The 19068-nt window shown below is 40.7% G+C and overlaps 1 protein-coding gene across 4 annotated transcripts in view; it reads left to right on the top strand.

Annotated features, from left to right (window-relative positions):
• The window catches only part of ggps1 (geranylgeranyl diphosphate synthase 1), a 43062-nt gene extending 24821 nt beyond the window's left edge, over positions 1-18241 (top strand). For all 4 annotated transcript variants that reach the window (XM_035531847.1, XM_035531849.1, XM_035531848.1 and 1 more), the window contains 2 exons: positions 4081-4151; positions 16855-18241. In XM_035531847.1, coding sequence (XP_035387740.1) covers positions 4081-4151; positions 16855-17649 — 866 coding nt within the window. In that variant the 3' untranslated portion in view covers positions 17650-18241. The remainder of the gene's footprint in view (positions 1-4080; positions 4152-16854) is intronic.
• The last annotated feature ends 827 nt before the right edge of the window (positions 18242-19068 follow it).

Raw genomic sequence — 19068 nt, forward strand, 5'->3', positions numbered from 1 at the left:
TGGGTGGGGATGGGTGTGTGTGTGTGTATGGGTGGGGATGGGTGTGTGTGTGTGTATGGGTGGGGATGGGTGTGTGTGTGTGTATGGGTGGGGATGGGTGTGTGTGTGTGTATGGGTGGGGATGGGTGTGTGTGTGTGTATGGGTGGGGATGGGTGTGTGTGTGGGTGGGGATGGGTGTGTGTGTGGGTGGGGATGTGTGTGTGTATGGGTGTGTGTGTATGGGTGGGGATGGGTGTGTGTGTGTATGGGTGTTGGGGTGTGTGTGGGTGGGTGACGGTGGGTGGGTGTGTGTGGGTGGGTGGGGGTGGGTGTGTGGGTGTATGGGTGTGGGGGTGTGGGGATGGGTGTGTGTGTATGGGTGGGGATGGGTGTGTGTATGGGTGGGGATGGGTGTGTGTGTGTATGGGTGGGGATGGGTGTGTGTGTGTATGGGTGGGGATGGGTGTGTGTGTGTGTATGGGTGGGGATGGGTGTGTGTGTGTGGGTGGGGATGGGTGTGTGTGTGTGGGTGGGGATGGGTGTGTGTGTGTGGGTGGGGATGGGTGTGTGTGTGTGGGTGGGGATGGGTGTGTGTGTGTGGGTGGGGATGGGTGTGTGTGTGGGTGGGGATGGGTGTGGGGATGGGTGTGTGTATGGGTGGGGATGTGTGTGTGTATGGGTGGGGATGGGTGTGTGTGTGTGTGTGTATGGGTGTTGGGGTGTGTGTGGGTGGGTGACGGTGGGTGGGGGTGGGTGTGTGGGTGTATGGGTGTGGGGGTGTGGGGATGGGTGTGTGTGTATGGGTGGGGATGGGTGTGTGTGGGTGTATGGGTGGGGGTGTGTGTGTGTGTGTATGGGTGGGGATGGGTGTGTGTGTGTGTATGGGTGGGGATGGGTGTGTGTGTGTGTATGGGTGGGGATGGGTGTGTGTGTGTGTATGGGTGGGGATGGGTGTGGGTGTGTGTGTGGGTGGGGATTGGTGTGGGTGTGTGTGGGTGTGTGTATGGGTGGGGATGGGTGTGGGTGTGTGTATGGGTGGGGGTGGGTGTGGGTGTGTGTATGGGTGGGGATGTGTGTGGGTGTGTGTGTGTATGGGTGGGGATGGGTGTGTGTGTGTGTATGGGTGGGGGTGGGTGTGGGTGGGGATGGGTGTGTGTGTGTGGGTGGGGATGGGTGTGGGTGTATGTGGGGGTGGGGGTGTGTGTGTATGTGGGGGTGGGTGTGGGGATGGGTGGGTGGGTGGGGGTGGGTGTGGGGATGGGTGGGTGTGTGTATGGATGGGGGTGGGGGTGTGTGTGTATGTGGGGGTGTGTGTGTGTATGGGTGTTGGGGTGTGTGTGGGTGGGTGACGGTGGGTGGGTGTGTGTGGGTGGGTGGGGGTGGGTGTGTGTGTATGGGTGGGGATGGGTGTGTGTGGGTGTATGGGTGGGGGTGTGTGTGTGTGTGTATGGGTGGGGATGGGTGTGTGTGTGTGTATGGGTGGGGATGGGTGTGGGTGTGTGTGTGGGTGGGGATCGGTGTGGGTGTGTGTGGGTGTGTGTATGGGTGGGGATGGGTGTGGGTGTGTGTATGGGTGGGGGTGGGTGTGTGTGTGTGGGGGTGGGTGGGTGGGGGTGGGTGTGGGGATGGGTGGGTGTGTGTATGGATGGGGGTGGGGGTGTGTGTGTATGTGGGGGTGTGTGTGTGTATGGGTGGGTGTGGGTGGGGATGGGTGTGTGTGTGTGGGTGGGGATGGGTGTGGGTGTATGTGGGGGTGGGGGTGTGTGTGTATGTGGGGGTGGGTGTGGGGATGGGTGGGTGGGTGGGGGTGGGTGTGGGGATGGGTGGGTGTGTGTATGGATGGGGGTGGGGGTGTGTGTGTATGTGGGGGTGTGTGTGTGTATGGGTGTTGGGGTGTGTGTGGGTGGGTGACGGTGGGTGGGTGTGTGTGGGTGGGTGGGGGTGGGTGTGTGTGTATGGGTGGGGATGGGTGTGTGTGGGTGTATGGGTGGGGGTGTGTGTGTGTGTGTATGGGTGGGGATGGGTGTGTGTGTGTGTATGGGTGGGGATGGGTGTGGGTGTGTGTGTGGGTGGGGATCGGTGTGGGTGTGTGTGGGTGTGTGTATGGGTGGGGATGGGTGTGGGTGTGTGTATGGGTGGGGGTGGGTGTGTGTGTGTGGGGGTGGGTGGGTGGGGGTGGGTGTGGGGATGGGTGGGTGTGTGTATGGATGGGGGTGGGGGTGTGTGTGTATGTGGGGGTGTGTGTGTGTATGGGTGTTGGGGTGTGTGTGGGTGGGTGACGGTGGGTGGGTGTGTGTGGGTGGGTGGGGGTGGGTGTGTGGGTGTATGGGTGTGGGGGTGTGGGGATGGGTGTGTGTGTATGGGTGGGGATGGGTGTGTGTGGGTGTATGGGTGGGGGTGTGTGTGTGTGTGTATGGGTGGGGATGGGTGTGTGTGTGTGTATGGGTGGGGATGGGTGTGGGTGTGTGTGTGGGTGGGGATCGGTGTGGGTGTGTGTGGGTGTGTGTATGGGTGGGGATGGGTGTGGGTGTGTGTATGGGTGGGGATGGGTGTGGGTGTGTGTATGGGTGGGGATGTGTGTGGGTGTGTGTGTGTATGGGTGGGGATGGGTGTGTGTGTGTATGGGTGGGGATGGGTGTGTGTGTGTGTATGGGTGGGGATGGGTGTGGGTGTGTGTATGAGAACATGGATAAATGTAGCTCATTTATTCCCCCCCACAAGTTCTTGACTATTGGCATCCCTGTATAGCTGTTGCATATGGAAATGCTGTGGTTCCATAGTTTACAGTGAGGGGTGTGGAAGGGGGGTTAGGAATAGTTTATAGTTGAAGGATAGTACAGTGGTAAAATCAAATTATACCTTCCAAAAGTTCTTGTAAATTAGAATATTCATTTTGCAGGAAACTCTTAAGCTATCAGTTGTTTGTTTTATATTTTATATTTTCTGGTAAATTTGGAGGCCAAGTAAACACCTTGAACAATTAATCTTTCTATTTATTTATTTATTTATTTATTTCCACGTCGTGGGGCAAATTAACCTTCTGAAAGAGGCAACAGCCATTATGGAATACATTTGCCATTAATGGGGTGTACTTGGTCTGCTACAAAGTTTAGTTAGGTGGTATGTTTCAAAGTACCAGCCACATGAATGTCCAAGGTTTCCCAGCAGTACATTGTCCAGCGCATCACACTGCCTCGACCAGCTAGTATTGTTCCCATAGCACAGTCTCTTCCTAATCTCTATTATTAGCTGTGTCATGCTGCCTCTGGCTTTTGTGTTCCTCAATGTTTTGAAAAGTGTACAGAATACATCAATTCGCATTGTTCTTTTTTTTTTTTTCTTTTTTTTTATTACTGTTAAAGTCAGATAACTGTTTGAAACATTGACCTTGGTACTTTTGACATGATGCAACCTAAATGTTCTTGCTTTGTTGATGGTACATTTTAAACATTTTCAGTATAACCACTAAGTGGGAAATCTATCATTCTCAACCCTTGGCTGGGTGCATAAAGGGCAGAAGAGATAGCAGATGTCTCCTGATGTCTTTCTCAAACCTGTATGCATTATTTAATGTTTAGTATTAACCTGGCTTTTGTAGCAGTTTTTGCTGCAGAAATCAGCCCTGCCTTGAAAAGGTAGAGGTAAACTGTTCTTGCCAACTGTATTGGTACTGATTTGTTTGTGTTAGACTTTTGAGGTCCTAAGTCCCCTTTGTGACTATGCGCAGAAACTCTCCATGTAGTGAGAAGACTGGGTTCACCGGGTTGTCCTTAACCGAGGCCTGTAAATTATAGTAAGAGGGAGACAAAAGTGAGAAGTCTGTAATGCATGCACACAGGGAATATAGACGTACGTGTCAGGAGAATGGGAGTGGGGGGGCGTGCACCTTAGCTATCCACCTGCTGCTTGAAGTGGAGGGTTGAATAGTGTGCTAAAAAACAACTGAAAAGAAAAGCCGAGCAAAGGGAGAGATCAGAGCCATTTGGCATAAAAGCTACATTGACCAGCTAACAGGGATCTTTTGTAATGAGTTGTAAAACAGAAATGTGTATATCATGGTCATGAATGTGTGTTCTTTTTCTCTATTTCAAAATCTACAGGAAAACAAATCAGATCTAAACTGTCCCAAGCGTTCAACCACTGGCTCAACGTACCTGAGGAGAAACTTCAGGTAAGGACGAGCCTATTGTAACGATGATAATAGAAGTAATAATTCAAATGAGTTATGTGATGATGTAAATCATTTGAGAAACACATTGGACAAACACCTACTTTTTCACAGCATGTTGGTTTTGATCATAAATTAATTCCCTTTCTGAGTTTGGTTTGAAGTTTAACCATTTCAGAGCGTAAGAGTTGTTAGGATACCACATTTTGGTATGGATGCTCTTCTACCAATGGGGTTTAGTAATTTTATGTTTGGATTTATGAATTTTGTTCATTTTTATTATTATTCAGATTGAAGACAAATGTTCCACTTAAAATTCTCAATCCATCTCCCATTTTTGTGTTGAAGACAAAGACAAAAATGCTGTTATTCTTCTATTACTCTCACTTTTCATATGTGAATTTGATGTTTCTCTTTCATGTGGTTAATTCATGTAATTGTCTTCATGAGCAGATTATTTGGTTCCTGTAACAATAATAATTAAAAATTTGTTTCAGAAAATGTAACTTCATAACATTTTACTATCATGCTGATTTGTAATATGGTGTTGCAGTACTGCATCAACACCAGTAAAATTGAAAGCATTAAAACAATACATTAGCTGACATGCACGTTGGTCATTGGTGCTTGTATTTACTCTCTAATGAAACAGTTCTGACTGCAACAGATTTTAGAGATAGATGATTTCATACTAAAGTTTAACCTAGTTTGGCCATTATTTCCTAACTAAAATGTGCAGTGTTTCACAAAGGATTCCTCCCTCTTGTTTATTATTATTATTATTATTAATAATAATAATAATAATAATAATAATAATAATGTAAGCCTAATTGAGCACAACAAATATAACATTTGCCAGAAAAAATTCCAGAGACTCAAATAAGTAAATCTTGGAATTATTTAAATGGAAAGCTCATCCTGCTCAAACCGCATGGAGATTATAATAAATCAAATAGGAATTGGGAGCAGTAGGTAGTATTTTGGGCATTTCATTTGAAATGGGGCAGAGCTTGATGGAGAAAGGAAAATGTTAACTGTGCACTGTATGAGGGCCCCCACACTGGCATTAGGAACCACTTGGTTTGTCCATACTGATTTACTGGTCCACTGCAAACCCTATTGTCCCTTGTATGTCTGTTTCTCACTTTCCTCATCATCCTTTGATTCCCTCATACCCCCACCTTCTGTCTATTCGACTTACATTTCAGAGTGAAAAATCAATGCAAATAGACTTTGGGCCATATCATGGGCCATTTGCAGACATCTGCCCTTCACAATTGAGTTGGAGGTTTCATTGGGAAGTGTAGGATTACTCAAGAGAGGGTAACACACAAATCTGGAATGGCCAGAGAGCTTTGATTCATGCAGCATGATGTAATGATTTATCAATCATATAAGAGTTTCATTTTGGACAATCTGAATTTGCATTTTGGATTCTATAATTGGTTACCTTTAGATGAATTTGCTTGCTCTGCAAAATCCAAGATAATGGTTTTAAACACTTGAACATTATTATTAGCTCTCGTAAAAGTCCATAACAGTAGTGCATTTTGCAAAACTTCTGTACAAGAAAGTTCAGTACACCTGTTTATTGTGATAAAAGGAATTTGATAAATGTCTTATGTTATGAACAGTTGTCTTATCACTAGAGATGGCACCAATCCAATACCACATATCAGGAAAAAAAATGCTGGTTGAATATCAGTGAAGAAATGTTTAAGGAAACAGATCCAACACCATCACAGTTCCAGCCTGAAAACAGCATAGCATTGCTTTGCAGCAGGGAACCACATGTAATAACAGCCAGGTTAGTTTGAGCAGGTCACATTTTAACAGCTGGGTACAGTTTATAACACCGCTGAGCACCCTTTATACACAAAGTTTAGCTGTAGCATTTTCTTTCCATTAATGATTTAAAAACTGTTATGTTCAAATATAGATATTTATGCATTTTATCATTTTGATGACCCACTGTGGAGAACCGGCTAACTGCCTTCTTGTGTGAGCCTTTAAACGAGACAAAATAGCTTATTAGCACTGTTCACTGCCATGGATCTGTGACCAACTAATTTGTTTATGAATCCATTCTTTAAAAACAAACAAACATTGACATTTCCAGTTTGGCAATGAAATATAGGAAATTCTAGGTCAGTGAAAGGAGAAGGAGCAGCAGAAACCTGGCAGGAACTGAACTGGAGAGTTGAAAGAGTAAACGAACAAGTAAAGCACTCTGCTTATCTAAATTCAAGAAACTAATTGCTCTGAGGCTTTAGTATATTCAAACTGTATGCGAAAATGGATGGGGAAGAATGCTGTTTGCTGTTAGCCTGCTGACTTTTAAGGTGGAGTTTTACATTTTGTATAAGAAGCTACAAAATAAGCTTCCTCGAAATCCATCCATATATATATTTGTTAGAAAGAGTATCCATCTTGTAAATGTTATCAGATTAAATTTCTGTTGGTTTTAAGCAGAGGTCAAGTGAAGTGACTTGTAGTACGGGTAGCCCCTCTGTCTGCCCATTTAATGCCTGGTGTGCATTTGATGTGTAGCGGGTTGAACAATTTTAAGGATATTATTGAATTACAGCTGCATTCAGTAATGAGCAAAACATGCAAACACAATAGTGTAATTCCAGGAGTGAGTGAGGCAGCCATAATTAGCAAATACTGTGTGTGTGCGTATCTGTGCGTGCCTGTGCGCACACTCAAAGTAATGACCAAGGCAATAAATATCATCTCACTAAGAGGGACACTGACTCTTAGGCAATGGAAGGAAAAAATAGTCTTGTAAACAAAGTGGTGTGGTGGTTGTTTTTGTTTTTGTTTTTTTTTTATAAATATCGTTGTTTGTTATATCCATTTTATATCCAAAAATAACATGTATATCACATCATACACAACTGAACCACAGCTCCAAGATGGTCTTTAATGATAGATAAAATAAAAAAAAAGAATTCTACAGCATTACTTGTGCCCATGGCTCCTTAAAAGGTAGTAATTTGTCTGAAATTACATTTTATAAATTTAAAGCATTAATAAGTTTTGAATTGTCTTAATTTTGGAATTGTGTGGTCTTACATTCTGTAGTTCAGACATGTCTTTGCTATTGGCCCATTCCAACTTTGGAAGTGTAATTCCTATGACTAAGACGGTTGTATCTCAGCCACCCAATCACTGATTGTAAATCTGAAAACTGCCTAGTGAAGATGACGAGCTACATTGTTTTACTGTTTAAGAGATTTGTGGCCAAGTTTGTTTTTATATTTAGCTATGTCTGAGAAAAGAAATTCTCCCTTGCTTTGCTGTGACCAGAGAAGACGCATAGGAAACAATCATTTGTCAAGCTTTTATGTCAGAGGACATTGTCAGAGGAGAAATTCACTCAATCAACTTAGGTAGCAGTATATGGCCATAATTTATTACATTTCTACTTTGGAAACCTGGCATTGCTGAGAGAAATTTTAAATATATTGTCATCGCCAACATTTTTGCACAGCTGACATGCGTTTAGTCTGTCACACACTGGTTAGCTAGCTACTCTTATGAATAATTTGTGTCCATCTAGAGGAGGAAAAATCTGGATTTATTTATTTATTTTTTTAAATCATATTTTTTGCTGTTCAATCTTGTTAGCATATACACTGAAAAATGGCATTAGCAAGCTTGTTATCTAACTAATGTTATCAAAACCTATCCCATGTTTGACAGGAAATTCTTGTCATGGTGTTTTTAATCTGAAGTTATCAATCTACATATTTCACTCAAGTTATATTTGTGTAACTAGCTACGTATTTTGTGAATATGGCTTGAAATCCTCTCAAAGCTAGAGCTAACAAGCTGATTTTATTTCTCTAGCTAGCTATGTTTTAACATTACAGTGAAGTAACAGAGCTCAGCAGCTGGCTATCTATCACTAGCAAGCATCCATAAGAAAGGATAGGGTACACGAGATTTATGGCTGGCTAGCTAGATAACTTGTTTTTGTTCCTCTCTGTATTCACTGCTATTGATATCATTTTTCTGCCTAATTTTGTTAGCTATATTTTTTTTTTTTGGTCAGATTTAGTCAGTTTGCACACTTGGTTTATTCTGTGATCTTATGCCTATCTTCAAAATGATGAGCTTTCAACATTAACCTGAAAGTATCTGCTCCTCAATGTTTACAATATAATGTTTATATAGGACTTATTCAAAATGACTGTGCATTCTCGCATGTTTTGCGCATTCTTACTGCAAATTTGGTCTTCAGTTCCATTTGAAGTCTCATTTAAATCTTATTAAATCTGACTTGAAGATATCTCCAGACACCCTGTTATAATCCCAATTGGGAAATATAATTAGTTAGCTGTCTCCCAAGATAACCAATTAGATATCCAGCCCTGATAAGGGCAATAACTTATTTGTTAGTCATTGTTGACATATAAAAGTAACAAAGTCTCATGCTCAGTTGTATTTGATGAGGGAATGAGTGAAATCTGCAGTAGTTTACTTTGGCATGTCTTCTGAATGATAATATGTTAGAATTAACTCTTTAATGTTTGTAATGTAGAAAAGGGGTGACTGGTGTTAGATAGCAACTTGTAATTTAATTTTAATGATAAATATAGCTTGCTACAGAAAAATTGGCTACTTCTAAAAGCCGTTTTTGGAGGGTGATGTCAAGTCAGTTGCCAGATTAGTTTAAACTAATAATTCTAGATTTATCTCAATAAAAGCATTTTAGGAGCTAGCTTGAATTAATTTGACACTTAATTTAACCCAATTGCTGTTGCACCTGTTATGTATGGTCAAAGTCTTTTTTTTTTTCCCCTCCATATAATTCATATAATAACTCATATAATTGAAGCCATAGAACACCTAAAGAGTCACCCCCCCCTCCCCCCACAATAACCTGTGGCTAGGACTCTCAGTAGAAAGAAAACATTGTATTGTGTTTGTATTAAAAAGTGACTAATAGCTTCAGGGTGAGCATAAAGCCAAAAGAGCAAGCACGAGGTTGGTGTGGAGATTAACATGCTATACAGGGGAAAAAAATCTTAGAAATAACAGATATATTTTAAAAAATTTATTTTTTATTTATTTATTTTTTAAAAATTGCACCACCCCTTCACTGCACAGATTTTATTGTCTGTGCAAAAGGGCCTACTTACCTCAGTAAATAAACGGCACGTTATGTGAGCCGTCTTTATTGATTATTGATTAGTGTTACACTACAAACATAAAGGAAGATTGTGTTTACTGTTTATGATGCATATAAAGAACATTCATATTTGTTTAACTAACATTGTACTAGCAGAGTTGCAATCAGAGCATAGGATCCTGCCATATGGTTGAGTTACTAACACACACACACACACACTGTAATGCATGAATGGTAACAGCCAGTAATAACCATCCAAGGTGTATATGATGGTATACTGAAGCTTGCATTTTAGCCCAATAAAATTAAACCTTTGAGATATGGTGTATGGATTCCTTTCTTTATCATTTATCTCTTCATCATCTACCTCTTAAGTCTTCCCAGTGATCTACCTAAATGTTACCTGGGTTAGGGAAGAGAAATTGGAATCTGTTCATGATTTTCATGAGCTTGGGTGAAAATCTGGTTGATTGCTATCTTCCTGCTTTTGATTTGCAGCAACATTTAAAGGCAAGCAGCTAATATGCTGCTTAAAAACCTCCTCCACTAATTGGGTCATTTTTAAGATCGTTAGTTAGTTAGTTAGTTTGTTTGTTTGTTTGTTGCCTTCTAACTATTGTAAGTGCTGGGATCAGTGCTGTTTGAGACCTTTGGTCTTGAGGTGTTTTCTTAAGACTTCTCTCTCACTTCTCACAGACTTGTGACTTAGGAGTCTCACTGACTCAGAGTTCTGTGGTGGCATTGACTAAGATTTGGGAGGACCACTAACCCAAATTGAGCATGGCAATAAATGGTGTATAGACTGACTATATACTTACAAGGTGTTAATAGGAAATAAATATTTAAAATGTAATAAATATCTGTTAAATTATTTGGCAAGTATAGTGCTGAATCAGGCCAGTCATTTCCCTTTTAAGTACATCACCATACACTGCAGAATTATTTTGGACTCGGTTCTTTTTCATGCTCCATGTTGCTGTGTTTGGTTTGTATTGCTTGTCTCACTTTACTGTCCCATAAGGGGAAATTCCTCTTGCTTGACTTCTAGGTGCCTATAACAGTTGGTCGGTATTAAAGATGGGTACTAGCAATGATTTGTTGATTTGATTGTTTTTAATCGCAAAGTCCAAATTTGATTTGAGCAACACCTGCAAAAAGTGGGGACTTCTAGAAGTAGCAAAAATCAACGTGGTGCAATGCACTCACTAGATAAATCTGGCTAGTAGAGGGGTCTTGTTAACTTGGCAGATGGATGACTGCGGACAAGCAAAAAAACGCTGAACAGCAGTAAGAATTTGAAGGTCGTCTAATGACGAAGGCTTGAGGGTGCTGAAGTAGGTGAAAGCCAGCATTTCCACATGGTGACACAAGGTGTGATGGATAGCTTAAATAGTTAATTCATTCGGCTGTGGTAGAAGAGACTCTGAACATCCATTCCATGGTGACCCACGAGAGGAGGGTGTTCCAGTTGTATTCATTTGCTTTTGGAAATGGTACAATGCGAGAACATGGGAGAGTGAGTGAGCTAGTCAATGTAGGTTGCACTTAAGAGATTAGTAGCTATATAAACTCATAGTAATAGTATTTGATATTTAATAGCACTGCACTAAATGCATATAGAGGGAGCACTGTGAGCTTTTGATGGAGTCTTCTCCATTTGCCTGAAGAATACTGCAGAATGCAGTTAGGTGTGCCACCACTATATGTGATCAAATTAACTCCTATCATTCCATTTAAAAGGCAAGCATGAGCCAGCCATGGAGTGCAGTGAAAACTGTCATAGCAGAGAATGTGCAGGAATGGCAATACAAACAAAAATTTAAGGATGAGGAAATATGCCTACTGCATTGCCTTGTACAGTGGGCCTAAAAAACAACACTGCATTGTCAAAACACTTAACGACAAAACTCATTAAAGCAAGTAACGTTGTAAGTCCCTTTCCAAAATGCAGAGAATTATTCCATCCGAAGGGTTTGCTGGACACCGAATTAGCGATTTTCTTCCCGGACAGAAATTAATGTGTATATAAATGTATACAATCTGTATAATGCATTGAATTGTTTGATTGGCAGACTTTATGTAAAGATTTGAGTAGATCACTTGGACAGTAATGCTTTGGGTGAGCCGCCTTCAAAGAAATGTATAATGCTTGTCAACTGCATCAAATCCCTTGCAGCTAATGATGTTAACTAGTTAATACAGCTAGTGACTTGATAAACCCATGGGAGTGCATTACAAGAAAATTTTGGAAGTGTATGTCATAATGCCTTGCATGTATCATCTATATTTAAATAAGAAAGTATTATGAATAAACAGCTGACCTCTTTGGTAGTTTTGGTAGTGCTAAAAGCCTTTTCTGTCACTGGTAATAAGTGTTTCATGTCTAATAAAAATATTAATAAAACGACCACTTTATGATGACAGAACCCTATTGGAATGGAGTCACTAATTTATTACAGTATCTTGCTTATTTTGGTAACACTATGAAGGACTTATGGTCAGATACAATAACTATATACTCAGTTCGGCAGCATTGTCTTATTAGGAATGCCTGTGTTAATCTGTGCTAACAAGATAGCACTGCCTAGTGACACTACCAATAGCCAGATATAATGCTTAATTTTTGCCTTGACTGATCATGTTTCTCAATAACCCATATCTGTTGTCAGATGCGAACAGATAAGCAACAAAAATGTCAGATTTGCAGGACATTTCGTTAGTGAAATAACAGAACAAGGCTTTGCTATGAGAAATTGCTTTGGTGGGTTGATGGCAGTTTCTCAGTTGTGCAGAAATGTGTATGGAAAGGCTCAAGAAGCAGCAACACCTGAACATAGACAGTGGTCTACACCTGTGGAGTGTGATTTTGAAAGGGGAAAAGGCAGTGCAGGGCAGTGGTAGCTCAGTGGTTAAGGTACTTGACTTGAACCAGCAACTTTCTGATTACAAGCCCCACCACTGCCAAGTTGTCACTGTTGGGGCCCCTGAGCAAGGCCCTTAACCCTCAATTGCTCAAGTTGTACTCACTCATAATTGTAAGTCGCGTTGGATGAAAGCGTCAGATGAATTCCATAAATTTAAAAAAAAAAAAAAAAAAAAAAGGACAACTTCCAATCTGATAATGGCTTAACCAGTTTATTAACAGAAGTTTTGAGAGACATTTATTTTGTGTTTTTTTCTGACAAGGCGCTACATTTCAGCACTTCAATACAGGGAATACTGAAGTATAATTCAGTGCTTCAGTACCATTGTAAAAGGTCAGTGGGTTTTTATTTATTTCATTATAGGTTAAGAAAGAAGTCACTAATTAGAATATGGGTATTTTAAAATGTTATTAGTAGCAGAATGCATTGTGACCTTCCCTGGGTGTGTTTTGGGTCTTTTTTATTCATTACTTTGCAATGTGTAACTCGAAATAGATGTGCATTTTCAAAAAAGATCTTTCTGGTGTGATTTATGCTTTGCTTTGTTTCATCAATACACACAATATGAGTGTTAATTTAGAACTCGAGATTTGTTTCATGTGAACACAAGATTTGTTTATTGTGAATACAGGATTGTTTATCATGTTTAAAGTCACACAAAACTTAATCACTGAAAATAAATCTCATGTCAAGTTAAAATCCTGATGAAATTGTTTATTTGATAATAAATTGCAGATTGCTGGCGTTCAGTCAGCTATTGACCCCAACCTTTTCTCATGTTATGTCCTGTAATCAGATGATTATTTTAGCATATGTACTCTTCTCAGATGAGTGCTACACAATTTCTAACGAGAGTACTATCTTTGGAAAAACTTTAAAGTAGAAAAGCCCATGATCTCCTATTGCAGAAGCGTGCTTTTAATAAGTATATTCCAGGAAAGTGCCACAGGTTCGGTTTGAATAACTTTCTATTCCTATCTGAGGTATTTACACTGGTTGAGATTAAAATGTGACAGCAGTGTAGGGATTAGGCGATTAGGCATTCTGCAGCAAAGGGCTTTTTCAGCAGTGATGGACTGCTGATGCATATTGTTTATATGGACAAGTTTTACATATCTGCTGAGTTGGATCTGCACAGAGAAACTACAGGAGCTTGTGGGAACGTGCTGGTGGCCATACTCTCTGTCCCTGTAGTGACCAGTGTTCTAAAACTTTGGCAGCTAATGGGTTAAAGCATAATCCGTAATTAATGGAACGTAATCGGATTACTTTCTCTTGTAATTGTGGTAGCCAATATAAGAACTCAACTAGCAATTGAAGGTTATCCAACTATCCGGGACAGTAGTTTTTATTAAATAAATGAGAATTGGTATCTTTTATAAATGTGTTACTGAAACTCTTGCTAATACAGTTTGTGTTTGAGGCATTAGCCTTTTAGTTCGGTATCTGCTGGGAGCAGCATGATGAAACACTTGCAGATTTGATTAAAGTACAAGCTGTTTTGACAAATGACACAACACGTATAAAACCGCTAATGTAACAAGCAGACATTGCCTCCTTTTACTATTTATGTTCCAATTATAATAGTAGTTACATTTTAGCTTTTTAAGTCTGTGTTGAACTTGTTTCTACCAGTAGTTAATAATTTCTCTTGCATACACTGTAGCAGAGAAAAAATTGAGGTTGTCAAGCTATTTCTTAAGATATTTCTTATTGGAATTCTTTTTTTCCAGCCTTGCTGTCGGCACACCAGACCACATAGGCCTTCAATAAGGCAAACAGTACCTGTTCTTGTTCTCTCATGCATTCTTAAACTCATTTGCATTGTATTTATGCTACATAACTGCAAACATCAACATAGATACCATTATATCTGAAACTGTGAAGGAATATCTCAGAGGTAACCTTTCATAAGTTCCTAAGGACTCTGTTGAACATAAAATAGAAAGAGGAGGCTTTTAAATTGTTAGCGTGAAAGACACATTTTTGAGGTGGCAGTTTATAATTTTAGTTTAAAAGACATTTAGCGTCAGCTGCAGGTTAGATTTCCTTTAAATTTTGAGCATAACATGGGGTAACAATAACACTAGAAGGCACCGTAGATAATCTAATTTTGTTTTGCTGATATTGATATTAGAATGTGGCATAGAAGACCATAGTTTTTACTTCTCATTGTCGGAGTTTCGGAACTTGGGAGAAGATGAAGCTAAACAAATGTACCCTCTGACCTTGAGACAGTAGTTTCAGGAAAATACTTTGTAGCTCCTGGCCAGATTTCCTGGCTGTAGCAATTGTTCCTCTTGTCGATTATCTCCCCCACCTTCCCACCCTTGGCAACTTTTTTCTTTACTATAATTGGTACTTCAGGCAATCTCAAAAAAGCCACACTTTTAAATGTCTCATTGCTCAATTCTTTGTTTCATCCTGTTGTGTTTTATTGCATGTCTTTTAACTTGGGTCTTTTTGTTCTTGACTCAGATTTTCTGTTTTGTATATGTAAGCATACAGAAACAGAAGGTTGGGGGGGGGGGCTTTGCTGGAGTGCTATGGTTGCTGAGAGAATGGACCCTTTTGGAGGAAAGGTTGTGTTTGGAGGATAAATGCCTGAACCACTCTGGCTGCATGCCTGGTACACTGAGGCCATTTTTATGTGCGCGTGCATGCGTGCGTGCGTGCGTGTGTGTGTGTGTGTATTTCAATCTCAGTTACTAAAGTGATGGACATTGCAGTGCTTAATACTGAGGAGGCTGCTTCTTCAAGAGTGGTGTTTGAACAAGGGCTTGAACAACATTTGCTTTTTGTTAAAAGTGAACTCTGTGACACCATCAGTTCATGAAATTCTAGTTTTATGTCACACGTTTCTAAGCAGTCAGATTTTCATCTGTTTACCATTGAGCGGGTGGATTGTTAGACTGCTACTCCCTGTACTGGCAGTGTTATTGACTGAGTGCTGTAGTATTTCATTCTCTTTTTTTTTTTTTTGCTGCAATTGTCAAATCAACATTTTCTTAATAAAACCAAAACGAAATAGTGATCATTAAATATTTGCAGTCAGTATGTTTACATTTAAGCAATTTTTATTGTATGCTGCCTTATTACATTACTATGAGTAAAGATGCAACAGGGGGCATGTTAACAAAAACAACTAAAACAAGTCATATCGAAACAGGAGCGCATCCCTTTTCTTGTACATGTGAGTCTTTATGTTTGGGTTATGTGGGTATTTAGTCACAGGTCAAACAGAGCTGTTTTGACTCGCTGACACAGCATTGTTATTTCCCCTGCCCCCCACACCGCTGCCAGCACAGCCCAAAGGATGAAGCAGCCTTGAGCTCAAGTGTGTCACTGCTAATTACTTGAACAAGTGACTCTGTTCTCAAAGCTCCCTGAGCCATATGCTTCCAATCAGAGCAGGGAAAGTGCAGAGGAACACACTTACTACAATGCTAAGCACGAGGTCTAACGCCCACCCTGGATCAGTTCTGTTGTACTGTGCAAGAGGTTTTTAAGCATGTTTTGTGGAAATGAAACATTTGAAAATGAAACATAAAGCTGTATGCTGTAATCTTTTGGTATTTTCTATATACATGAGCTTTAGTACAACTTGAACAATATTTCCTTAGTCAGTGTCCCTACATTTAAATTTTTATGCAAAATATTGAAACACAGTCAGGTTTTATGAATTCTGTGCAGTTTTACAGAATGCATAAATGCCATTACATCCAGAATAACCAGCTGAATGATGTTCAGTTTAATAATAGTTTCTGAACATTTTTCTATGTACATTTTCATTGTTTAAACAATTTTTTCCCTTGTGTTCCAGTTCCTTTAACGTCTTACTGCTAGTAGGTTAATGTTATGACATAATCGTAGTACCGTTTGTTTGAGGCACACCCTTATTATGAAGGCTTTCCCTCATTCAGTCAAAGAAAAATCGGTGATCAGTTGCTGTCCTCTGCAGGTGGATCAGTGCTGTGCAAAAGAGTGAGCAGAACACTGTAGACCTGGATGCTTTTTAGATTCATAGCAGTAACTTTCTTTAACCTCTCAATCAAGTGAATAATTGCAAGCATATTTGTTGAGGTAATTTAATGTGCTGAGTAGTTTTTGCGTGCGTCAGCATATCGCTATGAAGCAATATGACTGTCATTAGTGTGTGTATATATTCTGATTTTTTTTTTCCTTTTGTAAGTACTCACATGAATGTTCTTGTGCTATTGCTGTTTGTCTGTGTGCTTAAGTATTACTGACTGCTTTGTCTTTGAAAGTAAAAAGACTTTAAAACAAAGTATTACAACAGTTTCATTGAACGTTTGTTTTTTTTAAAAAAACATCTACTCGTGTTGCACCCTGCTTGCCCTTGTCACTCTTTGTTTCTTGTTAATTTGTTTTTAAGACATGATAGAAATATTAATGAGAAGTTTTTTATATTTTTGGATAAGTTATATTAATTGCAAAATCTTTAGAATAACAGATAAACTAGACGTTAGATTAACCACAAACTGAGGAAAAAAAGATTAAAGATTAGATTAAATGATAAAATAGTTGGCCCATTAGAATTTGTGGAGAGAAAATCTAAAATCAAGTTGTCACAGTCTTTAGTTGATCACACTCATATTCTGCGTTCATTTTCCCCTCGTAGGTGATCATTGAGGTGACTGAGATGCTTCATAATGCCAGCCTGTTGATCGATGACATCGAGGACAGCTCCAAACTGCGGCGTGGCTTTCCCGTGGCTCACAGCATCTATGGCGTGCCCTCCGTCATCAACTCTGCGAACTATGTCTATTTCCTTGGCCTGGAAAAGGTGCTGACACTGGAACACCCTGAGGCGGTGCACGTTTTCACCCGCCAGCTGCTGGAGCTGCACCGTGGCCAAGGCCTAGACATACACTGGCGCGACACATACACCTGCCCCACTGAGACCGAGTACCGCAGAATGGTGCTGCGGAAGACAGGCGGCCTGTTTGGCCTGGCCGTGGGCCTCATGCAGCTCTTCTCCAACTGGAAGTGTGACCTGAAGCCCCTGTTGGATACGCTGGGCCTTTTCTTCCAGATCCGCGATGACTATGCCAACCTGAGCTCGCGTGAGTATAGTGCCAACAAGAGTTTCTGCGAGGACTTGACCGAAGGCAAGTTCTCCTTCCCCACTATTCATGCAATTTGGTCACAGCCCGAGAGCACTCAGGTGCAGAACATTCTACGCCAGCGTACTGAGAATATAGACATCAAGCACTACTGTGTAGACTACCTGGAGAAGGTGGGCTCCTTTGCATACACCAAGCAGACTCTTAGAGATTTGGAGGCTGAGGCCTACCAGCTGATTGCAGACCTCGGGGGCAATCCAGAACTGGAAGGACTGATAGAACATCTCAGCCGCATGTACAAGGAACCAGAGTTTGCAGCCTCTACGTTAGACACCAAACTAAAGCAGTGACCAAGGACAGCTGCAGGTGGCCTGTGTGTAGCTAAGTGTCTGTATCTTACAGCTGTAGCTAAATTTGTTTTTGAGCGATTGTTCTTTAGGCAACACACTGACCACTAAGCATTTGGTTTTGCTTAACCAGATTCGAGAATTGTACCAAACTAATTTTTTATTTTTATTTTAAGAATTGACAAATCTCACCCTGCAAACCTTGTTCTCCCAGTTGGCTGAATATTCTTCCTACAAAGAGGTCAGTAGTGAACAGTAGAGAGACATTCTGCATACCAGTCTGAGCTCTTCAAGGTGTAGTGTAAGGAAAATATAAAAGCACACCTAAATACATTAATACTTTAGCAAGATTTTTCTGAGGCATTAGAGCTTGTCTATATACTGAATAAATAAATATTTATTTGCTTACTCGGATGTAAATAAATAAACCCGATGCCTTCTCTCACCAGATGCTCAAAAGCAAGAAATGTCAAAAACTGAAAAATGCCTGTATGGTATTATTGTCCAAATATTTGTGTGTACTTTTTGTTACATTTGCACTCCAAAGACTAACATGAAATCTAACTTGAAATAAAGATTGGTGTCATGCACTTAATCGGAGAAATTTGAAATGGACACACATACACAGAGTTATGTTGAAAATAATACCAGTCCAACTTCACTAACTAGATCAATCACTGTTTTGTTGGAAATTTAGGTTAATTCTGTGAAAAAACAGGTGTCAAACAGGTGGCCCCTATTATAGGATGAAAGCCGCAGATGTTGTGCATACTGGTTATAGTGCATTTCTCTCTAAAAAACTGAGTAAAATGGGCTGTTCCAGACATTGTTCAGAAGAACTGTACTTTGATTAAAAAGTTGATTGGAGAGGGGAAGGCATATAAAGAAGTGCAGAAAATATGCTGCTCAGCTAAAATGATTTCAAATGCTTTAAAATGGCAAAGAAAACCAGAACGACATGGAAGAAAAATGGAAAACTCCCGATCGAATGGATTGAAGAATAGAGACTCGGCCAATGATCAGCTCCAGGGAGATCAAAGAAGGTCTAAAGTTACCTGTGAATACTGTAACAATTAGAAGATGCATATGTGAAGCCAAGCTATTGTCAAGAAGCCCCCGTAGCCCCCTGCAAAAACGACATGTGCTGAAGAACACCAAAGAACACATCGACTGGCCTAAAGAGAAATGGCGCAACATTTTGGGGACTGATGAAAGCAATATTGTTCTTTTTGGGTCTAGGGGCCGCAGACAGTTTGTCAGATGACCCATAAACACTGAATTCAAGCCACAGTACACTGTGAAGACAGTGAAGCATGGTGGCGCAAGCATCATGAAATGCGGCTGTTTCTCATACTATGCTGTCGGGCCTATTTACTGCATACCAGAAGTCATGGATCAGTTTGAATGCATCAATATACTTGA

Source organism: Electrophorus electricus, chromosome 11, assembly GCF_013358815.1.
Source record: "Electrophorus electricus isolate fEleEle1 chromosome 11, fEleEle1.pri, whole genome shotgun sequence".
NCBI classification, from domain to species: domain Eukaryota; kingdom Metazoa; phylum Chordata; class Actinopteri; order Gymnotiformes; family Gymnotidae; genus Electrophorus; species Electrophorus electricus.